General features: G+C 45.2%; 2 protein-coding genes across 2 annotated transcripts in view; both read right to left on the minus strand.

Annotated features, from left to right (window-relative positions):
* SSU72 (SSU72 homolog, RNA polymerase II CTD phosphatase) overlaps positions 1-13,442 on the minus strand; it is a 46,404-nt gene extending 32,962 nt beyond the window's left edge. Inside the window, exon 1 of the mRNA XM_035117738.3 lies at positions 13,190-13,442. Within this exon, the coding sequence (XP_034973629.1) occupies positions 13,190-13,269 (80 nt within the window). The 5' untranslated portion in view covers positions 13,270-13,442. The remainder of the gene's footprint in view (positions 1-13,189) is intronic.
* A 2,362-nt stretch (positions 13,443-15,804) lies between these two features.
* On the minus strand, positions 15,805-19,215 carry LOC118086954 (actin-related protein T2-like). The gene has a single exon (XM_035119070.3). It carries the CDS (start codon positions 16,980-16,982, stop codon positions 15,882-15,884), a length of 1,101 nt encoding a protein of 366 aa, XP_034974961.1. The 5' UTR covers positions 16,983-19,215; the 3' UTR covers positions 15,805-15,881.
* Positions 19,216-19,672: the final 457 nt, after the last annotated feature.

Here is a 19,672-nt window from a genome sequence, read left to right on the forward strand (position 1 = left end):
CAAGTCACACAGCTGCTGCAGCACCAAAAATGGAAAATGAATGAATGCATTTGGCTGCTTTTAATACTTGTAATTTCATTTTCCCTCTGCTGGCTTTTGTTGCTGACCGTGTGAGAGGGGAGGAAGATGCAGGGAAGCAAGAACGCAAAGTTGATTAATGTATGCACTCTCCCACATGACATCTGCCTAGGCCTGGACCAAATAAAGAATTATACATGGCAATTAATCTTTAAAAACTAGGGCCTACCTTCTAAATTTAATGCAGCAGTGTCACTAACAACCGCCCGGTTCAATTGTTGACATTAGGCCAAAACCATGGCTTAGCACAGACATCCCTAATCTGCAGCCCTCCAGATGTTTTGGCCTACAACTCGCATGATCCTTAGCTAACAGGACCAGTGGTCAGGGATGATGGGAATTGTAGTCCAAAACATCTGGAGGGCCGAAGGTTGGGGGTGCCTGGCTTAGCACAATTGCAGGCTCTCAGAGAGACACTGGCTACTCTGCTCCTCACCAATGAGTTGTCCAAACCAGGCTTAATGAGTTATCCAAACCTGGGCTTATGGTTTTGCTCTCCAGGAAAAACTACAAGCTGTAACTCCTAGGACCAACCTTGGTTATAGCTCACAGTTAGTCCTGGGAGCATGTGCAGAACCATGTCCTAGTTTGGATGCAGCAATGAGTGACCAGAAAGGAGGAAATCCTCTCCCAAAGCCTCTGCCAAGCAAACCAGACAAATATTTCTATCTGCAGGCACAAGAGGAAGGCCATTTAGTACTCTGGCAGATGGCAGGGGCCTAAGGACCATTGGGATAATACATAATTGCCCCCTCAACAAGAGAAGCAACAGGGAAACATAAGCCTGACCCCACAACAGAATGTAAAAACCTATCTCTCATTTTTTGCTGGCACTGCCAAGCAGATCCCACATCCAACCCCTTTCGCCCTCTACTCCCTTCCCCTCCCTCCCATTTTATTGGTGGCAATTTACATACAGAATTGTGCATTGAATTTTTAATTGCTGAGACTTGCTTTAGTTTTGCCTGAGAAGCAGTATTTCAAAATATACTAGCTGACAGCTACCGGAAACTGGAATACTGGCTTGGGCAAGCAAGTGGCAGCTCAAGAGTTCCTGATTTACAGCACATACCCCAGCATGTGTCTTGGGATGCACACACACACACACACACACACGATCCTGGGAACTGTAGCTTGTTAAGGATGCTGGGAACTGTAGCTCAGGGAGGAATAAACTACAGTTCCCAGGCTGTAGTGGGAGTGCTTTAAATACAGTGTGTGTACACAGCATTAGTCTTTATAACTCAGTGGGCATGCAGTACTTTGCTAAGCAAAGCAAGAGACTTCTGTTGTGAAAGAGCTCTGCTGCTTTTTAAATCTTTTGCACTGAACAAGACCCAGTGAAGCAGAGACCAAACATGATTCCAGATGGGAGCCTAACAGGCTATTCAGATAACACAAATTGGTCGCTGGCAATTGGTTGTTTTTAAAACATCAGATTTTTCACAAAAGGGCTAATCTGGGTTAAATGGAAGAAAATACAGGCTGGCGTTTTGATGCTGACAATGTCACATGGACACTGAAAAATCTGCACATGTGAGCAGCACAGATCCCACAACACATCCACCCAACTGGAAGCACCCCAAGTCAACAAACTGCTTGGCAATCATCTTTGAAAATAGCATTTATCCCCTATTTACCTCTGCTTTGCCAGAGGCTGCCCTCAGGGAAAAGGTGTGAAGTGAAGTCTCAATTAGTTGTTTGCCTTTCCTGCAGAACAAGTAAAAAAAGGCAGAGCCAATGCCATTTAAGAGACTGGATTGCGGATTTCCCAATGCAGTTGAGAGTACTGTCTTCGAAAATATACTATACAGCAGTTAAAACATAACTGGAGCATTTGACAGGAATGCAACGTTGCCTTCCTTTGCTATATTAATTTCTCCTGAAGCTGGCATTTCAAACAGGAATATAGCACCACAGCATTCAACTGATACATAATATGAGCACCTATATGACTCTGCTTGCTGACCCTATGCTATTGGGATTGATCTCATACCTCTTTGCTTTAGCGCAAACAAACAAACAAACAAACAGCCAGGACAATGCAATTTCATTCTTTACATAAGAAGGCATTTTAGCTATCTTCTGTAAACATATTTCCAAAGCTCATCACCCAGGTCTACCCCACTGAACCCTTTGTAGTGGAGACTTATGGGAATCTTCTGTACCACAGTATGCACCCTGCGGTGGAAGACAATAAAAACCCTAGATTTTAGTGAGGTTGTTTCTCTTCCCTCACTCCATCCTTTAGCCTAGCAAGAAGGTAGCTAACGTACCGTGTTTCCCCTTTTTTAAGACACCGTCTTATAACTTTTTTCCCTCAAAAAAACACGCAGTGGCTTATTTTCAGGGGGTGTCTTTTTTTTAAAGTGCTGGTACAACTGGGACCCACTGGCTCAGGACGCTCGGTGCTCTCTTCTGCGCGCTGCTGGGCGCGTTGTTGGCGCTGCCAGTTCCGAGCGCCTGCAGGGTGGGGTGGGGTGGCAGTGCTTTAAACCCCCAACCCTGTAGAAAGCAATGGAAGTTATGGACCGTAACAATCCTTAAGAGGTGCAGGTCTTAAAAAACCCCTGGTATCACCCTTGAAGCACAGCCTTCCAAAGTCAGGGGGGAAGAGGTCTGTTTAGACAAAGGAAAGGATCGGGGGTGATTCTGCGCCCTGGGACCCACAGAACTATTTTAAAAATCCCAACCTGGGGGGGGGGGGGTCAAATAGTGAAGCCCCATAGCCCTGTAGCATAAAAAATCCAGGAATTGTAAAATTAACAACAATAATAGGGGGGGGGCACTCTATCCAAAGAGTTAAGAAGGAATGGGAAAGTGTTGAGTTATATATGGAAAAATATGGAAAGGAAAGTTAAAGATAAAAAATAATAATTATCGCAAGGGAAAAAGTAACATCATAAAGGGTAATAATATTAAATATAAAATAGACAACACAACAGAAAAAGCAAGTATATGACTAAATGAGATCGCACAGGAGTGAGGGAAGTGGGGAGAGAGGGAGGGGGGTAAGGAATGGAAGGAGGCAATGGTTGGAGGAGGGTATAGGGGGGTGAATTAAAGGAAAATTAAGACTGAGAAGCGCATGGTTTTTGTTTTTTAAAGATGCAAAGGCTTGCAATCAGCCAAAGTATAGAGCCCAACTTCCAGGAGACTGCGATCTACTTGCGGATTTATAAACTGGAAGTGATCTACCCCCGTTTTATTGGTGTTCAGGTCAGAGTTGTTTTTAGAGAGAGGAAATATCCCATTTTTGAGGTTAAAGTAAAAGTTCCTGACCTTTTTTTATAATGAGGAAATGCTTCTAAAACTCCGTTCTTCATTCCACGAAGGGGAGAGGGGGTGGGGCCGGGTGCTCAAAGACAAAAGAAATGGAAAAGGAGATAGCGATCAACTGCAGCCTCCTGGGGATCGAGCATTCATGCAGCCGCCGGGAGAGGCAAGGGCTGCAGCCGAGTGCTGCTTCACAAACAAACGGGGGAAAGTGCTTAGAACCCAGAGAATCTGGCTGAAAAACACGAAGCAGCAACAGCAATTGCACACACACCATCCCAAGCCAGCACAGTAACCAAGTCCCAAAAGCAAGAAAGGACTCAGCAAACACTGCTGCGGCCGGCGTTGCTGCTGCTGACTCGGGGAGCTCAGTGCTCTATTCCGCACAGCGCCTATCACTATGGCTTATTTTCAGGGTACGGCTTATATTTCTCAAATGCTTAGAAATGCTGCTATGGCTTATTTTATGACTACGCCTTAAAAAGGGGGAAACACGGTAGTGCCTTCCAGATGTTACTGGACTCACAAAGCCACAGTCCAGAAAGGCCAAAGGTCAGGGATGTTGGGAGCTGGGGTCCAGCAGCATCCAGAGAGTTCTGTACTACAGTGATTAATCCCTGGGTTAGGAATCGAGACCAGTGAAACGGAGCTACAGGGGTTGAACTCTAAATCAAGACTCTCAAAGCACCAGTCACTGCTCGTCTCCCAACAGCAGATGATCACACTCAAAGCCCAGCAGTGCTCTTCATCCACCAGATCCCAACCGAGTTTATTATAGCACAACATCCAAAACTGATTCAACCGACCTAGAACTGAGAACAATCATTCCTCATGAAAGGCTCATTTGCTCCCCCCTCCACACAACACACACTCGTTCACACTCATAACCACACCACAAGACATAATGCAGTCCTGTTCTACAAACTGAGAATGCCATCCAGAGAGAACACTGTGTCTCATTCCAAATGTAAATTATGGGACTAATTATAGGACGTGAGAGATGAGTCAGGCTTCACCGAGAATGGTTTACAGATGGACATCTGCTGCGGCAACTGAAAACACACATTGCAGAAAGTTTATCTGATTATGTTTCGCCTTTGGTGTTAGATTTTAAGCAGCCGCCACTAACTAGAAGGCCTGTGTTATCCAGGAGTAGCAGATTGCACACTGCAAATCTGGAGCCACACACCAAAGGTTAGGTGGTTTCATAAGAATAGCAAAGGATATGCATGAGAAACAATCTGCAAAATTCACTGAGAAATTAACAAAGCAATTGATGCTTGGGAGATCAATGGAAGTTGTCTGCAAAGACATCTGCAAAATAGCACTTAAGTTACTGAATTGCCTAGAAATCTGACTTTATAGGCGCCATGTTCCATATCTGGTACAGTGGTACCTCGGTTTAAGTACACGATTGGTTCTGGAAGTCTGTACTTAACCTGAAGCGTACTTAACCTGAAGTGAACTTTCCCATTGAAAGTAATGGAAAGTGGATTAATCTGTTCCAGATGGGTCCGCGGAGTACTTAAACTGAAAGTACTCAAACCGAGGAGTTCTTAAACCGAGGTATGACTGTATGCCCTAGAACAGGCATCCCCAAACTTCGGCCCTCCAGATGTTTTGGACTACAAATCCCATCTTCCCCGACCACTAGTCCTGTTAGCTAGGGATCATGGGAGTTGTAGGCCAAAACATCTGGAGGGCCGCAGTTTGGGGGTGGCTGCCCTAGAATCATAGAATTGTAGTGCTGGAAGGGACCCACAAGAGTCATCTGCAATGCAGGAATGCAGGAATCCTGCTTACCTTCCTTTAGGATGGGGAACTTCAGGTTGGGCCTCTCTGCCTAGCCCTAGGGACCTTCTCCCCAGGCAACATCCTTCATTGGCCCTGCTTCACACCTTCCTTGAGTGTTTTTGCCTGTATGGGATGCATCCTTGAACTCTGGTAATGCCTCACAGTGTTCAGGATGGAAGGCAGAAATGGATGTGTGAGTGTTTGCAGAAACTAACCCACTGCAGAGTGGTAATGTTTACATTTGTCATTTTGCCCACTTGTGCCTCTGGCCCCATCCACCACTATGATGTGGTCCTTGGAAGTTTACTCAAAAGGGAATGTGGCCTTTGGGCTGAAATTGGTTTCCACCAACCCCACCCCTGACTTAGGGCTTCCCACACATCAGAGGCAGACCAATGTCTTTGATGACAGGCCTGTCTGAGTGTAGGTGGGTGGAGAGCATAGAACACCTTCGCATCACCCACTGCTTTGTCCCCTAATAGAAGAGTTCCACTAACCATGAGCCTAGCTGTGAGAAAAACAGCCAACCTCTTTTCCTTCCTGCAAGACCTTTTTGTGCTATAAACTACACCTCCCCAACCCCCCGCCAATTTTACATTTGAAGCAATCTGCTTTTTAGATACATGGCCCCTTGGCTCCTGTGGGTGTGTTCACAAGTTTCTTGGCTGCTCTCTTGCTGCATTTGAAGCTGAGGGCCCCGTTTCAGGAGAAATCAACAATTTAATTTGAGCTGAAGACAACCAAGATGACTTAGTGCCCTTTTAAAAATTCCTTCTTCCTAGGAAGCAAAGACTGCAATTCATGCCTGGACAGTCGTCCATCTGTGCAGAAGAAAATCTTCACATCAAAAGTAGCTACCAAGTGCACAGAGTACTCCAATTCCATGTCCGAAAGGAAAACCAGGATTCCACTGAAGGGGGCGGGGATTGCAACCAAACAGCATGGAGGAAAGCAGGGTCCAATAACAACCAAGGCTGGAGTGGGAAACAAGCATTCTCCATTTACACAATAACTCTTCCTACACCTCCATCTCACACACTTCACTCCCTGCTTGCTCTCTCATGCACGCGCACTCTCTCTCTCTCTCACACACACACACCCCCCTACCTCTGCCTCTACACAAATCCCAAGGGAGGAATGAAGGGATTAGAAAGCAGGGAAAATTTTGATGGGGGAAAGGGGACACCCACTGCCTTCTAGACACTGGGAACAACGGGGCATTGGATATGTGTGTACTCCCTACACCAATGGTTTTCCTGACTGCACAGTCCTACCCTTTGCTCACCAAGGCAGTGTCTATTAAACAATACATTTGTAAATAGATGTTTGTGTGGGGTGTTTATGTGCATGTACATGTGAGACAAGATAGATTTATGAGCAAAAATATCCTTGCATTTGCACAGGTCTCCAATGATTCTCGCCCAATGAAGAAGCTGGGATTTGGAAGACACATCAGAAAAGGAAAAAAGAGCCACCAGTTAGTCTGCAGCAGTAACATTCAAAATAATGCTGTGGCAATTTAAAAGCTAACTTGATTATGTTCTGAGCTACTGTAGGCGATCACCTAGTGGTCCATGTTGGAAATGACCAGAGTGATCTGGGTACAATTCCATAGTCAATCATGAAACTTGCTGGGTAACCGTGGCCAGTTAGAATATCCCAGCTTAACCCACCTGCCTGGGTTGTTCTGAGGAATAGTGGGAGAATATCCATGTATGCCATCTTCCTTGGCAGAGCAGGATTTTAAAAAAAGAATGAGAAACAGTCAATAATTCAAGCCCACTTTCTTCAAGCATCTGACAAATTAAGGAGCTACAGAAACTAAAGCAAAGAAATTAGGCTGGAAGGTACAACAGCAATAACCAGGATTTTAAGTGAGAGCTTGCTGCATAGGGATGTGACAAATCCCTGCAATACCAGTGTAGAGAAACTAGTGTGGCAATAAACACAACCTACTCACGTCCACCCAGAATGGAGTTTAAGACATTTATAGAAATCTTCTGATGTTAAGTAATCTTACATCATCTGCTTAAAAGGGCACCAGCCTGAAATTTTGGGACATGATTCATCTTATACAAAACTCTTACATTTTGCTTTGAAGCAGTTTAAGAAAGCACAGAACACCCTGTTCATGGAAGGTGCTTCTAATGTTTATCTGGACTGCAAGAAAAGCAGATGTCCTCAAATCAGATAGGTAGGTGGTGGGTGAAGTGACAACTACTCATCGCTATGAATTCTGATGGAGCCAGTATCAACCCACACCTCTCATTGAAGTATATAAGCAGCCCAATCTACTGGCACTTGAAAGCTAGGGAATTGGATTCAAGGCTATTTAGGTTTCATGAAAGATGTGGAACAAAATACCGGTAACAAGCCTGGTCTCTACAGGAAGCAAGGAATTCCATGCAGGTGAGGAAACACTGGCAGGCGGAGAAGAAATGGAATGCTCCATCACTCCTTCTGCAGCCTGCTTGATTTCCATGTTAGAGACAGAAAAGAGCCCCTTGCCCTGTACCCAGTGCAAAATCCAAGTGGGCTGGCAGAGGAGTAATGGAGCAATCTATCTTTCTTCTGTCAGTCTACTTAGCAGAAGACAAAGCTTTTCCATAGACTGTCAAGAGGCTAGAACCATGAGTTTCCATATTGTCAGCAAAGGAGGAGCCACCCCTTTCTCTATGGCTAGCAGAGAAATGCAGGCTGGGATGTGTAGGCCAGTAATGAGGTGGGATGTGTAGGCCAGTAGCTTATAAAGGTTTAATTACAAGGCTGCATTTAGTACTAGACACCACAATGAAATATACAGTACAGCCCATCTCTCATACAAATCAACAACTGGAAAACCCAAGTTTGGGTTCAATGTAGACCAACCCTCTTCTGGCAAACCGATCCTGTCAAAGTATTGCTGTGTTGTGCCAATCATATACTGCACAGTTTGAGGAACAGTGCTAACTATAGCTAACTATAGTTAAGAATCATTAGTGTTGGACTAGGACCAAGACAACTAGTCATAAATCTGACTGTGTGTGGGTGACTATGGCTCAGTCATATATTCAGCCTAACCTTCCTCACAGAGGTTGTGAAGGAAAAAAGAGATCAGAGAGAACAATGGACATTGTCTCACTGAGTTTTTGGAGAAAGTGCAGGATTCAAGTGTAACAAAAGGCGTTGCCCCAACTCAGAGACCACACCAAGCTATGGTTAGAACCTGGAAATGGTGAGTGTCTGAGTCTGTACCCACTGAGTAAACAGCCTGATTGAATGCAGGCCCACAGGGAATTTTAAAAATTCATGGAAGATTAGGTTATTAATGGTTAACTATGATTGGTTAACCTCCAGGTTCAGAGACAGTGCATCTCTGAACACCAGTTGTTGGAGAACAGACATGCCCTCGTCTTATATCCGAGTTGCCCAGAGCCATCTGGTTGGTCACTGAGGGCAGAAGGACCCTTGCTAAATAGACCTTTGGTGTTTTGTAGGTTCTTATCATCTAAAAGCAGTGGGGACGGGGTGGGGGTGGGGGGGTGGATTCTGGTACTTCCTACTGTACTGTGAGCAAATGGCTGAAAAAAGTCAGCTAGTGCTGGTAAACAAGCAATCACTCTCTCACGGAAAGAGGCAGCTTCCTCTTCAAGGAGAAAACCCCGCCCTCATCCTAACACCCATAACTGGCTTGAACTGTGCAGCTGTTCTTTGGTGAAAAGTGAGGGGGGAGATGAAGGCAGATAAGTGGTCTGAAGAGGACTTTATAACAGTAATTCCTAAGCAGACCCATTAAACCATGGTGATCAGCAGTACGCTGTCCGGTTGTCTAAGCAAGGCCCCAAGGGAAGCTATAGAGAAACTGGCTTTTGTTTTTCCTTTCAGGCCAGAAATGACTAACACTTTCTGCATGAGCAGATAGACAGACTATTACAAAGCTCCCTTGAACAGAGACTTCTGAGTAAGCATACAGAGGATGTTGTTTGCAAGCAACGCTAAGAACTCAAACTTATTTTTTCCTTCACTTTATGAATAATGTGAAATATGTGCCTCCTGATAGTCACTGGTAATCCTGGCGCTTGTCTCCTGGGATATCCTCTAGCTAGCAGGAAGCCTGGGGGCAGCCAGCTTCAACTGTCTCTACAGAACAGAACTGTCTGGCCTCATCTAATACAGGGAGCAGAGGTCAGCTGAGCATAAATATTAGCTAAGATACTTGTATCCTAGTCTGGGATGGCTGTAGCACCCCCACAGAGGGAGAGGAGTCTTCTGTAGGTGGCAATAGAACAAGCCAACCCCTTGGTGGTAGTATCAGCCATTGTACAGAATGAACTAGTAGGTCTAACAGTGGACAAAAACTTCCACATTCTATCTCACCAAATCCAAACTCCACCTGCTTCAAGGGGAAGCCATATTTCCTTTTAACAGCTACCCTTCATAAGAGTTTTCATACCAGAGGGAGACCTATCTTAGGGGGCTTTTGGAAGGTGGCACTAATATGGGGAAGCTCATCCCAAAGCATTTTTGGATCCTAGCTGCCAAATACACAGTCACTATGCAGAGGCGGCCAATAATCAACAAATCTGGTAAGATGGAGCAAAAAGACAAGACGGTTTGTAAATTGATGAGGACACCCATCAGGAGCAAAGAGGCCTTACAGGAAATGGTATGTGATAAGAGGAAACAGGAGGTTCAGCCACATTTCTCCAAAAGATCAGGATCTTATCCTAAACATCAACAGATGTCAGCACTCACCTGGAGTTTAGGATTGGAGGGATTTAAACACTTCAGAATATATAAACAGAATATTATCAACCCTACAATTTGGAGCCACTCAAAACCACATGACCATCCCATCAGTTCTGGGGTCATTTATTCAAACATAAAACATCACTCTTTCTTCTACTGTATTAGTGTCTTAGATGTTCATTGGTACCGGTACCTACTTAATTAGCTACAAACATAATATTAATTAGCTACCCAGGCACAAACTATTGCACAAATGCTCAAGCAGCAAAAGGGTAGATACCCTCCCTCCATTTAATATATGCCAGGCTTCCTCAACCTCGGCCCTCCAGATGTTTTTGGCCTACAACTCCCATGATCCCTAGCTAGCAGGACCAGTGGTCAAGGATGATGGGAATTGTAGTCTCAAAAACATCTGGAGGGCCGAGGTTGAGGATATATGCTTACCCATGGAGTAGCAAAAATTCTAATTGGCATCTGTTGTAGTTAAGCATGGACGAAGATACCAAGTTGTTTGAGAGTAAATCAATCAAATTTAAGACACTGGGCTCTGGGACACATGTCCGTTGGTGCCAACTAGAATCTGGAGTAGGTACAGGGTATGTGTGGGGTTTGTAAACTGTCCCCTTGCATTCACCACATCCACTGTATGAAACCTGAATATGGCCAAATATTTTAATATGTAAACTGTGAAAACTTCTAAACACTTAATCCTTAAGAGCAAAGCTAACAATGCTAAGAAATATGCATCACATGGCCCCATGAATCAATGCCTTACAGCCAGTTCCTTGTTGAGAGTTGCTCCCCCACCCCTGGTACTTCCACATTGTCTGGGGAGTAGTACTTAATGAGTCAGACTAGCAAGGCTCCGTATCATTAAGCATTTCCAGTAGTGTTCCTCAAAAACAAAGCAATTATCCCATGAAAACACACATCTTGCCTTCAGCCCACAGGTAGGTTGCTTGCTGCTGGGTGTCCCTCAGGTGCTTGTGTTTGTGTCTGTTTGGAAATGCTTGAGTGTGGTGCGACCACACTTTGATTTTGTAAGGTTTGTGTGTTTGGAGGACAGAAGTGTTCAGAGTTACAGTATGGCTAAGAACGTGTGCTAAGAAAAGTCCTTGGTTTGAACCTACTCAGTCACTCACTGAGATCCTTAGGCAAGACACTCTCACCCCTCCTCAGCTCACGCAATTCAAAATGTGATGATATTCACCAAACTCGAAGGGTTGTTGTAAGGATTGTGGAGATAACAAGTGCGACTTAGAACAAAATGAAGTGGTGTCTCTTCACCCCTTAGGCATGAGTGGCTGACAACCAATCAGTCAAGCTGCCCTCCTCCTGAATATTCCATTCCATTCTATTCCACCCTTGCTTTTCCTATGGATTCTCTAGGCTGTTTACACACCTGAGAATGTCAGGGTTCCTCCCAAGCATAAAGATACTTCCCTCCCATTTCTCAGTTGTCCTCTTTTAGCTACATATATCCAGGTACACATCACCCTCACAATTCACTATTAGAGCATTGTTGAACATTTGTAAACAAAATATAGGTATAATATTTATGACAAGACCGTAGGGTGGGAAAAGGCATGATGAAAACACATCAGTCCTACTTAGGAATTTTAAGTGAATTTGAAGGGTGGGGAAAAAAAGAGAATGACAGCAAGTAGAGAGCCCTCAAATAAGGGTCCAAGAGCAGCATCTTTTCCTTCTGCAGCCCTTCAACCAGAGTGGGGAGGGGAATCTATAATCACAATAAGGTTGCAGTTCCTTTACTTCAAGATTCACATGCTGGCATCCGAGGAGGAGGTAAAAATGAGACAGAAAAGGAAACTGCCACATCCTTTAAAGATTGTATCAACACTATCTCTTCTCTTTCCCTCACTCTCATTTTACATAAAGCTTATCAAGAACTGTGACGCTGCCCCAGCCTCAAATAAAATGAGTTTTATTGAAGGGCAGTATAAAAACCCTGTAATAAAAAATATATTAAATCATGTCAATGAAAATTATGAAATCCCACCCCTCAATATTTGCATAGTCTTATAATGCAACAGCCTTGTTTTCAAACTCTCCCAAGGGATTGTCATGATACATAAAGCCCACTCCACAAAATAAGCATAAAGCAGTTTTGTTCTACTTGCCAGATTGCTGTATTTCGGTTCTGTTTTAGTTTTGGTTTATGTATTGCACAGCACATTGTGGAGTAAGTATTTTTTTTATAAACAGAAGTCAAGACTTGCCTCCACTGTGATCGGATCAGCCCCTACCCCCTTGTGTCAGAGAACATCAGATACGGCTAGGCAGAGGTTCAAGGACAGCACCAGGGAAAAACCAGGATGAAGAAAGGAATAATCCCACCACCACAGGAACCTCGTGTTATTTCCATTCTTGATACCAGATTTTAAAATGCTTTGTTGTCGTGTGAAAATATTTTCGTAAGACAGTCTTGAGAGCCTTTCAGGGGTATAAAATGGAATAAATGTACTCTTCATCCAGGCCTTTTAGAGATATGTTTTAAAAGACCCTGCTCTATTCTTATTATTGTTCAGTGTTGTAAACATTTTCTGTACAGTATTGCATGTTTACACTGCAGCAACCCAAGCCCATGACTTTATGGTGGATGGCAGGTAAGAAACCTAAATAATAACATAAGGAAAGCCTGCTGGATCAGGCCAATGGTCCATTAGTCCAGCACCCTGTTCTTGTGTCCAAGCAGATGCCCCAAAGGGAAACGCTCCAGCAGGGCCAGAGCACAAGAGCACACTCTTCCCTCCTGCTACTGGCATTCAGAAGCATTACTGCCTCCAGCTATGGAGGCAGACCACAGCCGCCATAACTAGCAGTCATTGACACCACTCTCCTCCATGAATTTGCATAAGTCTCTTTTAAAGCCAATTAACAGTACCGAATCTGAAAGTGGCATCTTTACACTATTGGAACTCGCCCCGTGACCTTACAAGGAAGGGCAGTTAAGAAATGTAATAACTACAACTACAATAATAATAATCCACCTCCCAGCTTCTTGACAAAATTGGGAGTTCGATCTACGTCACGGAGCCCCTTGCCGTAAATTATTCCACCCGATGTGGAAGCTTTCCTTGACGTGATCCCCCGCTTTCAAGAGAATTGGGGGGGGGGTAACTGTAAGGGTTAACTGGCGTCACTGTGACGAAGAGGAGAATGAGGCCCCACCCTAATCCAATGTGGCGTCAAACACCCCCTCCCCCACCTCTCTTCAAACGGGAAAACAGAGAACGGAATCGGAGAGGGGGAGGTAGTTGAGCGAGGCCTACCCAGGCCAGAGTTGCTTTACCTGAGGATATTGTGGGCCTCCATGCTGCGGTTTTGGTTGCTGGAGCAAACCACAGCCACCCGGAGCGGCGAGGAGGGCATGGCTGGACGCCCGGCGGCGAGGGAGGGGCCGGGGCGGGGGCCTGGGGAGGGGAAGGGTCGAAGAGGGAAATGCGGCGGGTGACGGCAGCGAAGGGCCCGCGGTGAGGTTCCCAGGCGGTGGTGGCGGCGGCAGCAGCGGCGTTTCCCTTCTCGTCTCTCACTCTCACATACACAAAATGGCGTCCGCTGGGACCGGAAGAGGCGGGGCTGGCCGACGTGTCCGGCTCTATGAGCCGCACCCCGCCTGCTTTCGCAGCGACCTTTTTCGCCTTCCCTTTCCAATCATAGAGAAGCGGAAGTGAGGGGCAGAGTGTCTGGCCAAGGGGGCGGTTACCTTTCTCCTCTCCAACCTCCTTCTCCTCATAGTTTCCCATGACGACGACGACGACAATGAGCGGGAGGTAGGGTATTTATGCGCCAGGGGGAGAAATCCTCCCCCCCCCAATCGGAGTGACATTTGCATATCTCTATGGAAACGAAGGGCAAAGGGCCGAGCGAAAACTTTTGAAAAGGGGCGGGGAGCAGCCACCGCCTCCTCAGTTTTAATTGTCATTGCTTTCCCCCAATGAATTCTGGGAATTGTAGTTTAGGGGGCCCCATGAAACAAATTTCCTGGTAGAGAGCCCTTCGGTTCTCAGCAATACATTACCCAGCTTACTTTGCCCTCCCCTTAGGAAACCTGGGAAATATAATCCTCAGAAAGGCAAAAACATATCTGAGGGGCTCTCAGAGGAAATGGCAGTTAAAGCAGGCTTAACTCTGAGCTGGAAATTTGTGGCCGCTCCAAAACTGAAAGGGTGTATTTAAACTTTTACACCTTATCACAAAGGATGCTGAGAGCTGTAGTTCCCCCCCATTTTATTTAACAACATTTATATAGCACTTAAGCAAAAGCTTTAAGTGCTTTACAATAAATATTAAAATTATCAATTAAAAAGTTTAAAATCAGGCATTAAAAACATAGTTGGAAGATGGTGCTAGAAATTCTCAGTAGTGATCCCTCTCTTTTGATGAACCTCCGCAGGAGAAGAGTTTCCCAAGACCCTTAGGGAAGAGTTAAAGCCCAGGGTTGCCATGACGGCAGTATCCCAAAGCTAGTGATGTCACAATGCAGGGCCCTGGTGATGTCATAAGAGAGTGCCTGTGGTGTCACAAGGCTGCCAACTCTGGAAAAGCACACCAAATATTGCAAGAGTTAAGGCAGAGCCCAGAAAGAGGTGAAGGAAGGTGGTACAAAGGCCAAAAAAATGGAGATTTGTTGAAAAATTGGATTCGTCCCTCTTCCCCTTGTTGTAGAGGGGTGCGCACCATACACTACAACCACGGGTCCACAAATATACAGAGAGGAGAACGATGCCTTGACCTAACAGGAGCCATTTTTCCTTGCCAGAAACATAGGTCAAGACAGTGTTATCCCTTGCGCAATAGGTGATCCCTGCTTGACCCCAGACCATCACCGGAATACGCCTCGCCTCTTTTGCATAGCTATCGCCTAAGCTCTTTCACAAACTTCCCCCAGAATCACACATAACAATGCCTTAAGTAAATAGGGTCTCGCAACACTGGTATTTCCACCCTTCACCCTCCTGGCTAAATCTCTACGTCAAAGCATTCCTTCCCAAAAAGAAGATCTTGGGGACCTAAAATCCTTTTTCTGATCCAATAAAACTATGGTCTTATAGAAAAGTTATGTTATTGAATGTATAAAAAGAAAGCTATAGCTGTGTATTCTTTTATATACTGTATCCTATACTGGAAACGTCAAGACTTTAAGTGTTTCACTCCTTATAGACTTGTATCTGTCTGTATTGCTAAAATGTAACTTGCCTCCTACCCCATTTACCACAGCGCCATCTAGCTTGTCTAGTAATAATGACCCCAATACACAACTCAGTGAAGAAAAACAAGTTATTCAACACAGGTGTCCTGTGAACAAATAAAACGTATGCATACTCATTATCAGGACCATCACCCCAATTGTCCTGCTAAGGTCCCCACATCGAAAAACCTATCAAACCTTAGTACTTACCTGATTGCTTTCTACTTAACTGTCTCTCGCCCTTTCCTTGTCATTGAGTAACATTGGGAAAGAATATAAAGTTGGAAACTCCCTTTGTTCTGGGTTCTTCGCTCCGTCCTGTGCGTGAGGGAAGGACCCTGTTGCAACAGTTTTCTTTTACTAGAAATAAACTGCCTTGCTTTCTAGACGCTCTGGTGTGGTCCCTGTCATTTTACTCCGCCAAGGAGCCCCGTAAACTGGTCTCCTTGTCAGGTTCTCGGACTCTTCCTGGGTCAGAACCAAGTTGTTTCTGGGTCACCCGACCCCCTAAATTCCTATAACACCATCTTGATTTTCATTCAAAAGAACTGAAAGCTGGGAGAATTAAAAAGAAAAAGAAAACTCATGCCACCTGCTTTTTTTCAGAGCAATGACTGAAATCTATCCTTTCTCTGTCTCAAAAGCTCCTTCAGAACAAAATACAAACAATTATAATATGAAGGTCACACATAAACACAGAGAGAAAGAGACTGGGGAATTGAACACTTTGTACTTTTATTAAAGTTACAATCTTGCAGATCAGCTTTATAATCATAATAAGTATACACCCTTCTTAAAAGCACTTTCGGTGGATTGCACCCGCACCAAATTCTTGGTAGTCCTCGCTGGTAATCCACATGGGTACAAAAGAGTCCAGGTGAGTTAGAATGGATCCTCCCAGCCAGGCAGCGCACATTGTATCTGGAGGTGCTATGATTCGCAGCGGAACCCCCTGTGGGACCTGGTGTTCTATCTCTTTATAAATCCTCTCATCTAGACCCTGGAAAAGTGATGATCCGCCTGAGAGGACCAGGTTCCCATAGAGGAGGCTGCAAATATCCCTGTCACACTTTCTAATGCTGTTGGTGATCATGGCTTGGATGCCCAGCGCCTCAACACCAATGGTCTTTGGCACAAAAAGGATTTCTGGTGCTTGGCAGAGGTGGAGATTGAGTGTGATGGTGCTTCCATCTGGCAGCTTGAAGACCTCAGCTTTTCTTCCTGCTTCCTGCTTGGGATCCAAGGCCACATAGCAGGACTTCTCTTTGATGCTCCGCACCATGATTTTATTGGACCTGCTTAAGGAAGGCTGGCTGTTTTCCAAAAGGAGGCTGGCGAGGTAATTGGTAATATCCCTCCCCGCCACATCAAGTCTGCACACTCCGTGGGGTAGGCAATATCCCTCATAGATGGGGACAGTATGAGTTACTCCATCTCCGCTGTCCATCACCAATCCAGTCGTGCGTGCTGACGCGTAAAGAGCCAGTGTGGCTTGGACCGAGAGGTACAAAGCTGGAACCTGAAAGTGTTCAAACATCATCTCTGTTGTTCTCTCCCGATTCAACAGTGGATTCAGTGGTGGTTCAGAGAGCAGCACAGGCCTCTCGTTGGCTTTCACTTTAAGCTCCTGTTTATAGATGTGTTTCCAGAGTCTCTCCATGTCATCCCAAGAAGTAATCACGCCACGCTCAACAGGATAATTCAGCAACACAGCACCATTCTTAGAGAAAGCCTTCTCCCCAATGTAGTATTCCTCCGTGTTCTGTTTAAGGTGTCCAACAACAGATGTAATAAGCGATCGTGGTTCAGACTCACCTGAGATCCCAGCTTTGCATGACCCAGATCCATTATCAATTATCACGGCCGGCGTTTGGAGCAGCTTGATATCCAACATTGCACTGTTGGCAAAATAACCCAAGTACTAAGAGCTCAGTGATTTCCATGAGGCATCTCTAAAACATGCTGCAACGTCTGACCAATAGAACATTCTAGAATCCTGGCGTCACAAACAGGCAAAGCTGCTTGAAATTCCAGCTCTATTTACACCCTGAACTCATACCTCTCAAGTGTCTCGATTTAACCGGGACATCCCAAATTGACAGAGGCCGTCCCAGCTTCTGATCCCAATCGCGGATGCCCGTTTTGGCAGCCACACCAGAGCGTTGGACCAAAAGGTGGTCTTTTTTCAGTTCTGGCGCGAGTCAGTTGGCTCAAACTAGATTGCAGGATCATGAAACGGAAGGAAAAGTTACCTTCACCCCATGTGTCATCTCTCCTCTTGCTCCCTCCGCTATGGCACTTTTGTCTCTGGTGGTGCTGGAGGAGGTGGAGGAGGAGGCAGGTCTTGTCCGCGCAGCATCTCCCAAAGCTGCACAGGCTGGGTCGACCATTCAGTAGGCTACTCCGGTCCACACTGCATCTCCAGATGCAGTGGAGGCCAGCATGACTTTCTGGTAGGCTTCTTTCATCAAAAAATGTTGGCAGGAATGTGAACTGATCTTGTACTTGTCCCACTTAAATTATCTTGGGGCCCTTACTTATCATGGCCACTCCTTCGTGTGTTTTGAGGTATATTCTGCAATGTGCCATTGACACAACAGGCATATTGCTGGGAGACCTATACATTCACACATAATTCCGCTGCATTAGTTGTTCTACGGTGCTTCTCCAGTGTTACCATAATATTGCTGTCTAGAAGGGAACTCGTGTGCTATAGCTTGGTGGTCTCCTCAGGGAGGCTCGCCTGGTGCCTTCGTTACATTATCTCTAGACTCGAGACAAAAACATTCCTCTTCTCCCAGGCCTTTGACTAATTAAACAATCAATGGCTCTTTAAACTGTGGTGGGGTTATTGTTTTTGTTTGTTATTATGCTATGTATTTCTGTATTTTTATATTGTTAACCACCCTGTAATGAGTGGATGAAGGGTATTAAAAATAAAATAATAATTAAGAAGAAGAAGAAGAAGAAGAAGAAGAAGAAGAAGAAGAAGAAGAAGAAGAACAACAACAACAACAACAACAACAACAACAACAACAACAACATCACAACAACATCACAACAACAACAACAACAACAACATCACCACTCGTGGCTTAGAACAGGAGATTAAAAATACATTAAAACATCAGCCATTAAAAAACTTCCCTAAACAGGACTGCCTTCAGATGTCTTCTAAACATCAGATAGTTGTTTATTCCTTTGACATCTGATGGGAGGGCGTTCCACACGGCGGGCGCCACTACCGAGAAGGCCCTCTGCCTGGTTCCCTGTAACCTCACATCTCGCAGGGAAGGAACCGCCAGAAGGCCATAGGAGCTGGACCTCAGTGTCCAGGCCGTACAATGGGAGTGGAGACACTCCTTTAGGTATACAACAACAGCAACAGCAACAGCAACAGCAACAGCTCAACAAAAACAGAACGTACACAAACACAAAACCACATTTGTGGTATTAAAAGTTACATGGTTTCAGAAGTTATGTGACATGCATTTCTGGAAACAAAGCAGTACGTTGTGACGACCCGGGTCCCACTCTACCTTACTATCACTGCGACACAGGAATCCAGAGGGGAAAACACCCACCCTCTTCTCCTGCCGCCTCAAAAATAAACCCCTTTTCCTAATGGGTTTCTAAGTAAGGAGAGCCTTCCAGCCTACGTGGCCTGGTACCTTAAGAAACTCTAGGCTGTCCCCCCAGGAATAACCTCTTGCCTCCTGTAAAGGGTCTCCCTCAGTTGGATTCCCCCACTGTAGAAGTTTGCCCTAGGCACTCTGGCAACTTCTTGGCACCTCAGGTTACCCTTCTAAGCCTCCTCCGTGTAACTTCAGGACACAAACCACCACCTCCCTGCCTGAGGTGAGTTTGGCCCTCTCTTGAGTCACCACGGCTGTGAGTCCTGGTACCTCGCTGGAAAAATACAAACGGACCTCTTGTTGGCAAAAACAGAGATGAAGTTTTATTGTGTTAAAAACATAAGTGATTCTTTAACGTGTCATTTATTAATTAGCTTTGTTCCAGTTGTACAAAATAAACTCAGTCAAACATTTAACTTTAAGTTTTCCTAGCCTCTTAACTGTCTTCATATAAGCCACCACATAACATCACACCACACCTTCCTCCCTCTCCCTCCTAACTGACCAAACCGACTCTCCCTCCTTTCAAACCTGGCACAGTCCCGCCCCCATCAGAGTTCTATGCCAGTCAGGCTGGAGGTGGGTTAACTCTTTGCCAGCCGGGCAGAAATAAACATTTTAAAAGTGCTTCTATTTGTCACATACGTACACCCTGAAACATGAAGAGTATTGAAAGCAGAGTCATTTAAAACTGTCCCAATGTCCTCATGAGCACAAATAATCATGAATGCGCAGTAAAATGGATGGATGGATGGGTTTCAAGCTTCTTCCAAAGAATCCAGGGGTTGCTAGTTAAGTGAGGTGGCACATGACAGGACAGAGTCTCAAACAAAGATGTGCTCTGCCAAGCCCACACTCCCAGCATGTTCGCGCTCCTGTCTCAGGAATGCCTACACAGGCTTGGTCATGTTCACAGAATGGAAGATGGCAGGAAGGATCCCTAAGGATG

This window comes from Zootoca vivipara, chromosome 6 (assembly GCF_965207765.1).
Source record: "Zootoca vivipara chromosome 6, rZooViv2.hap1.1, whole genome shotgun sequence".
Lineage (NCBI taxonomy): Eukaryota > Metazoa > Chordata > Lepidosauria > Squamata > Lacertidae > Zootoca > Zootoca vivipara.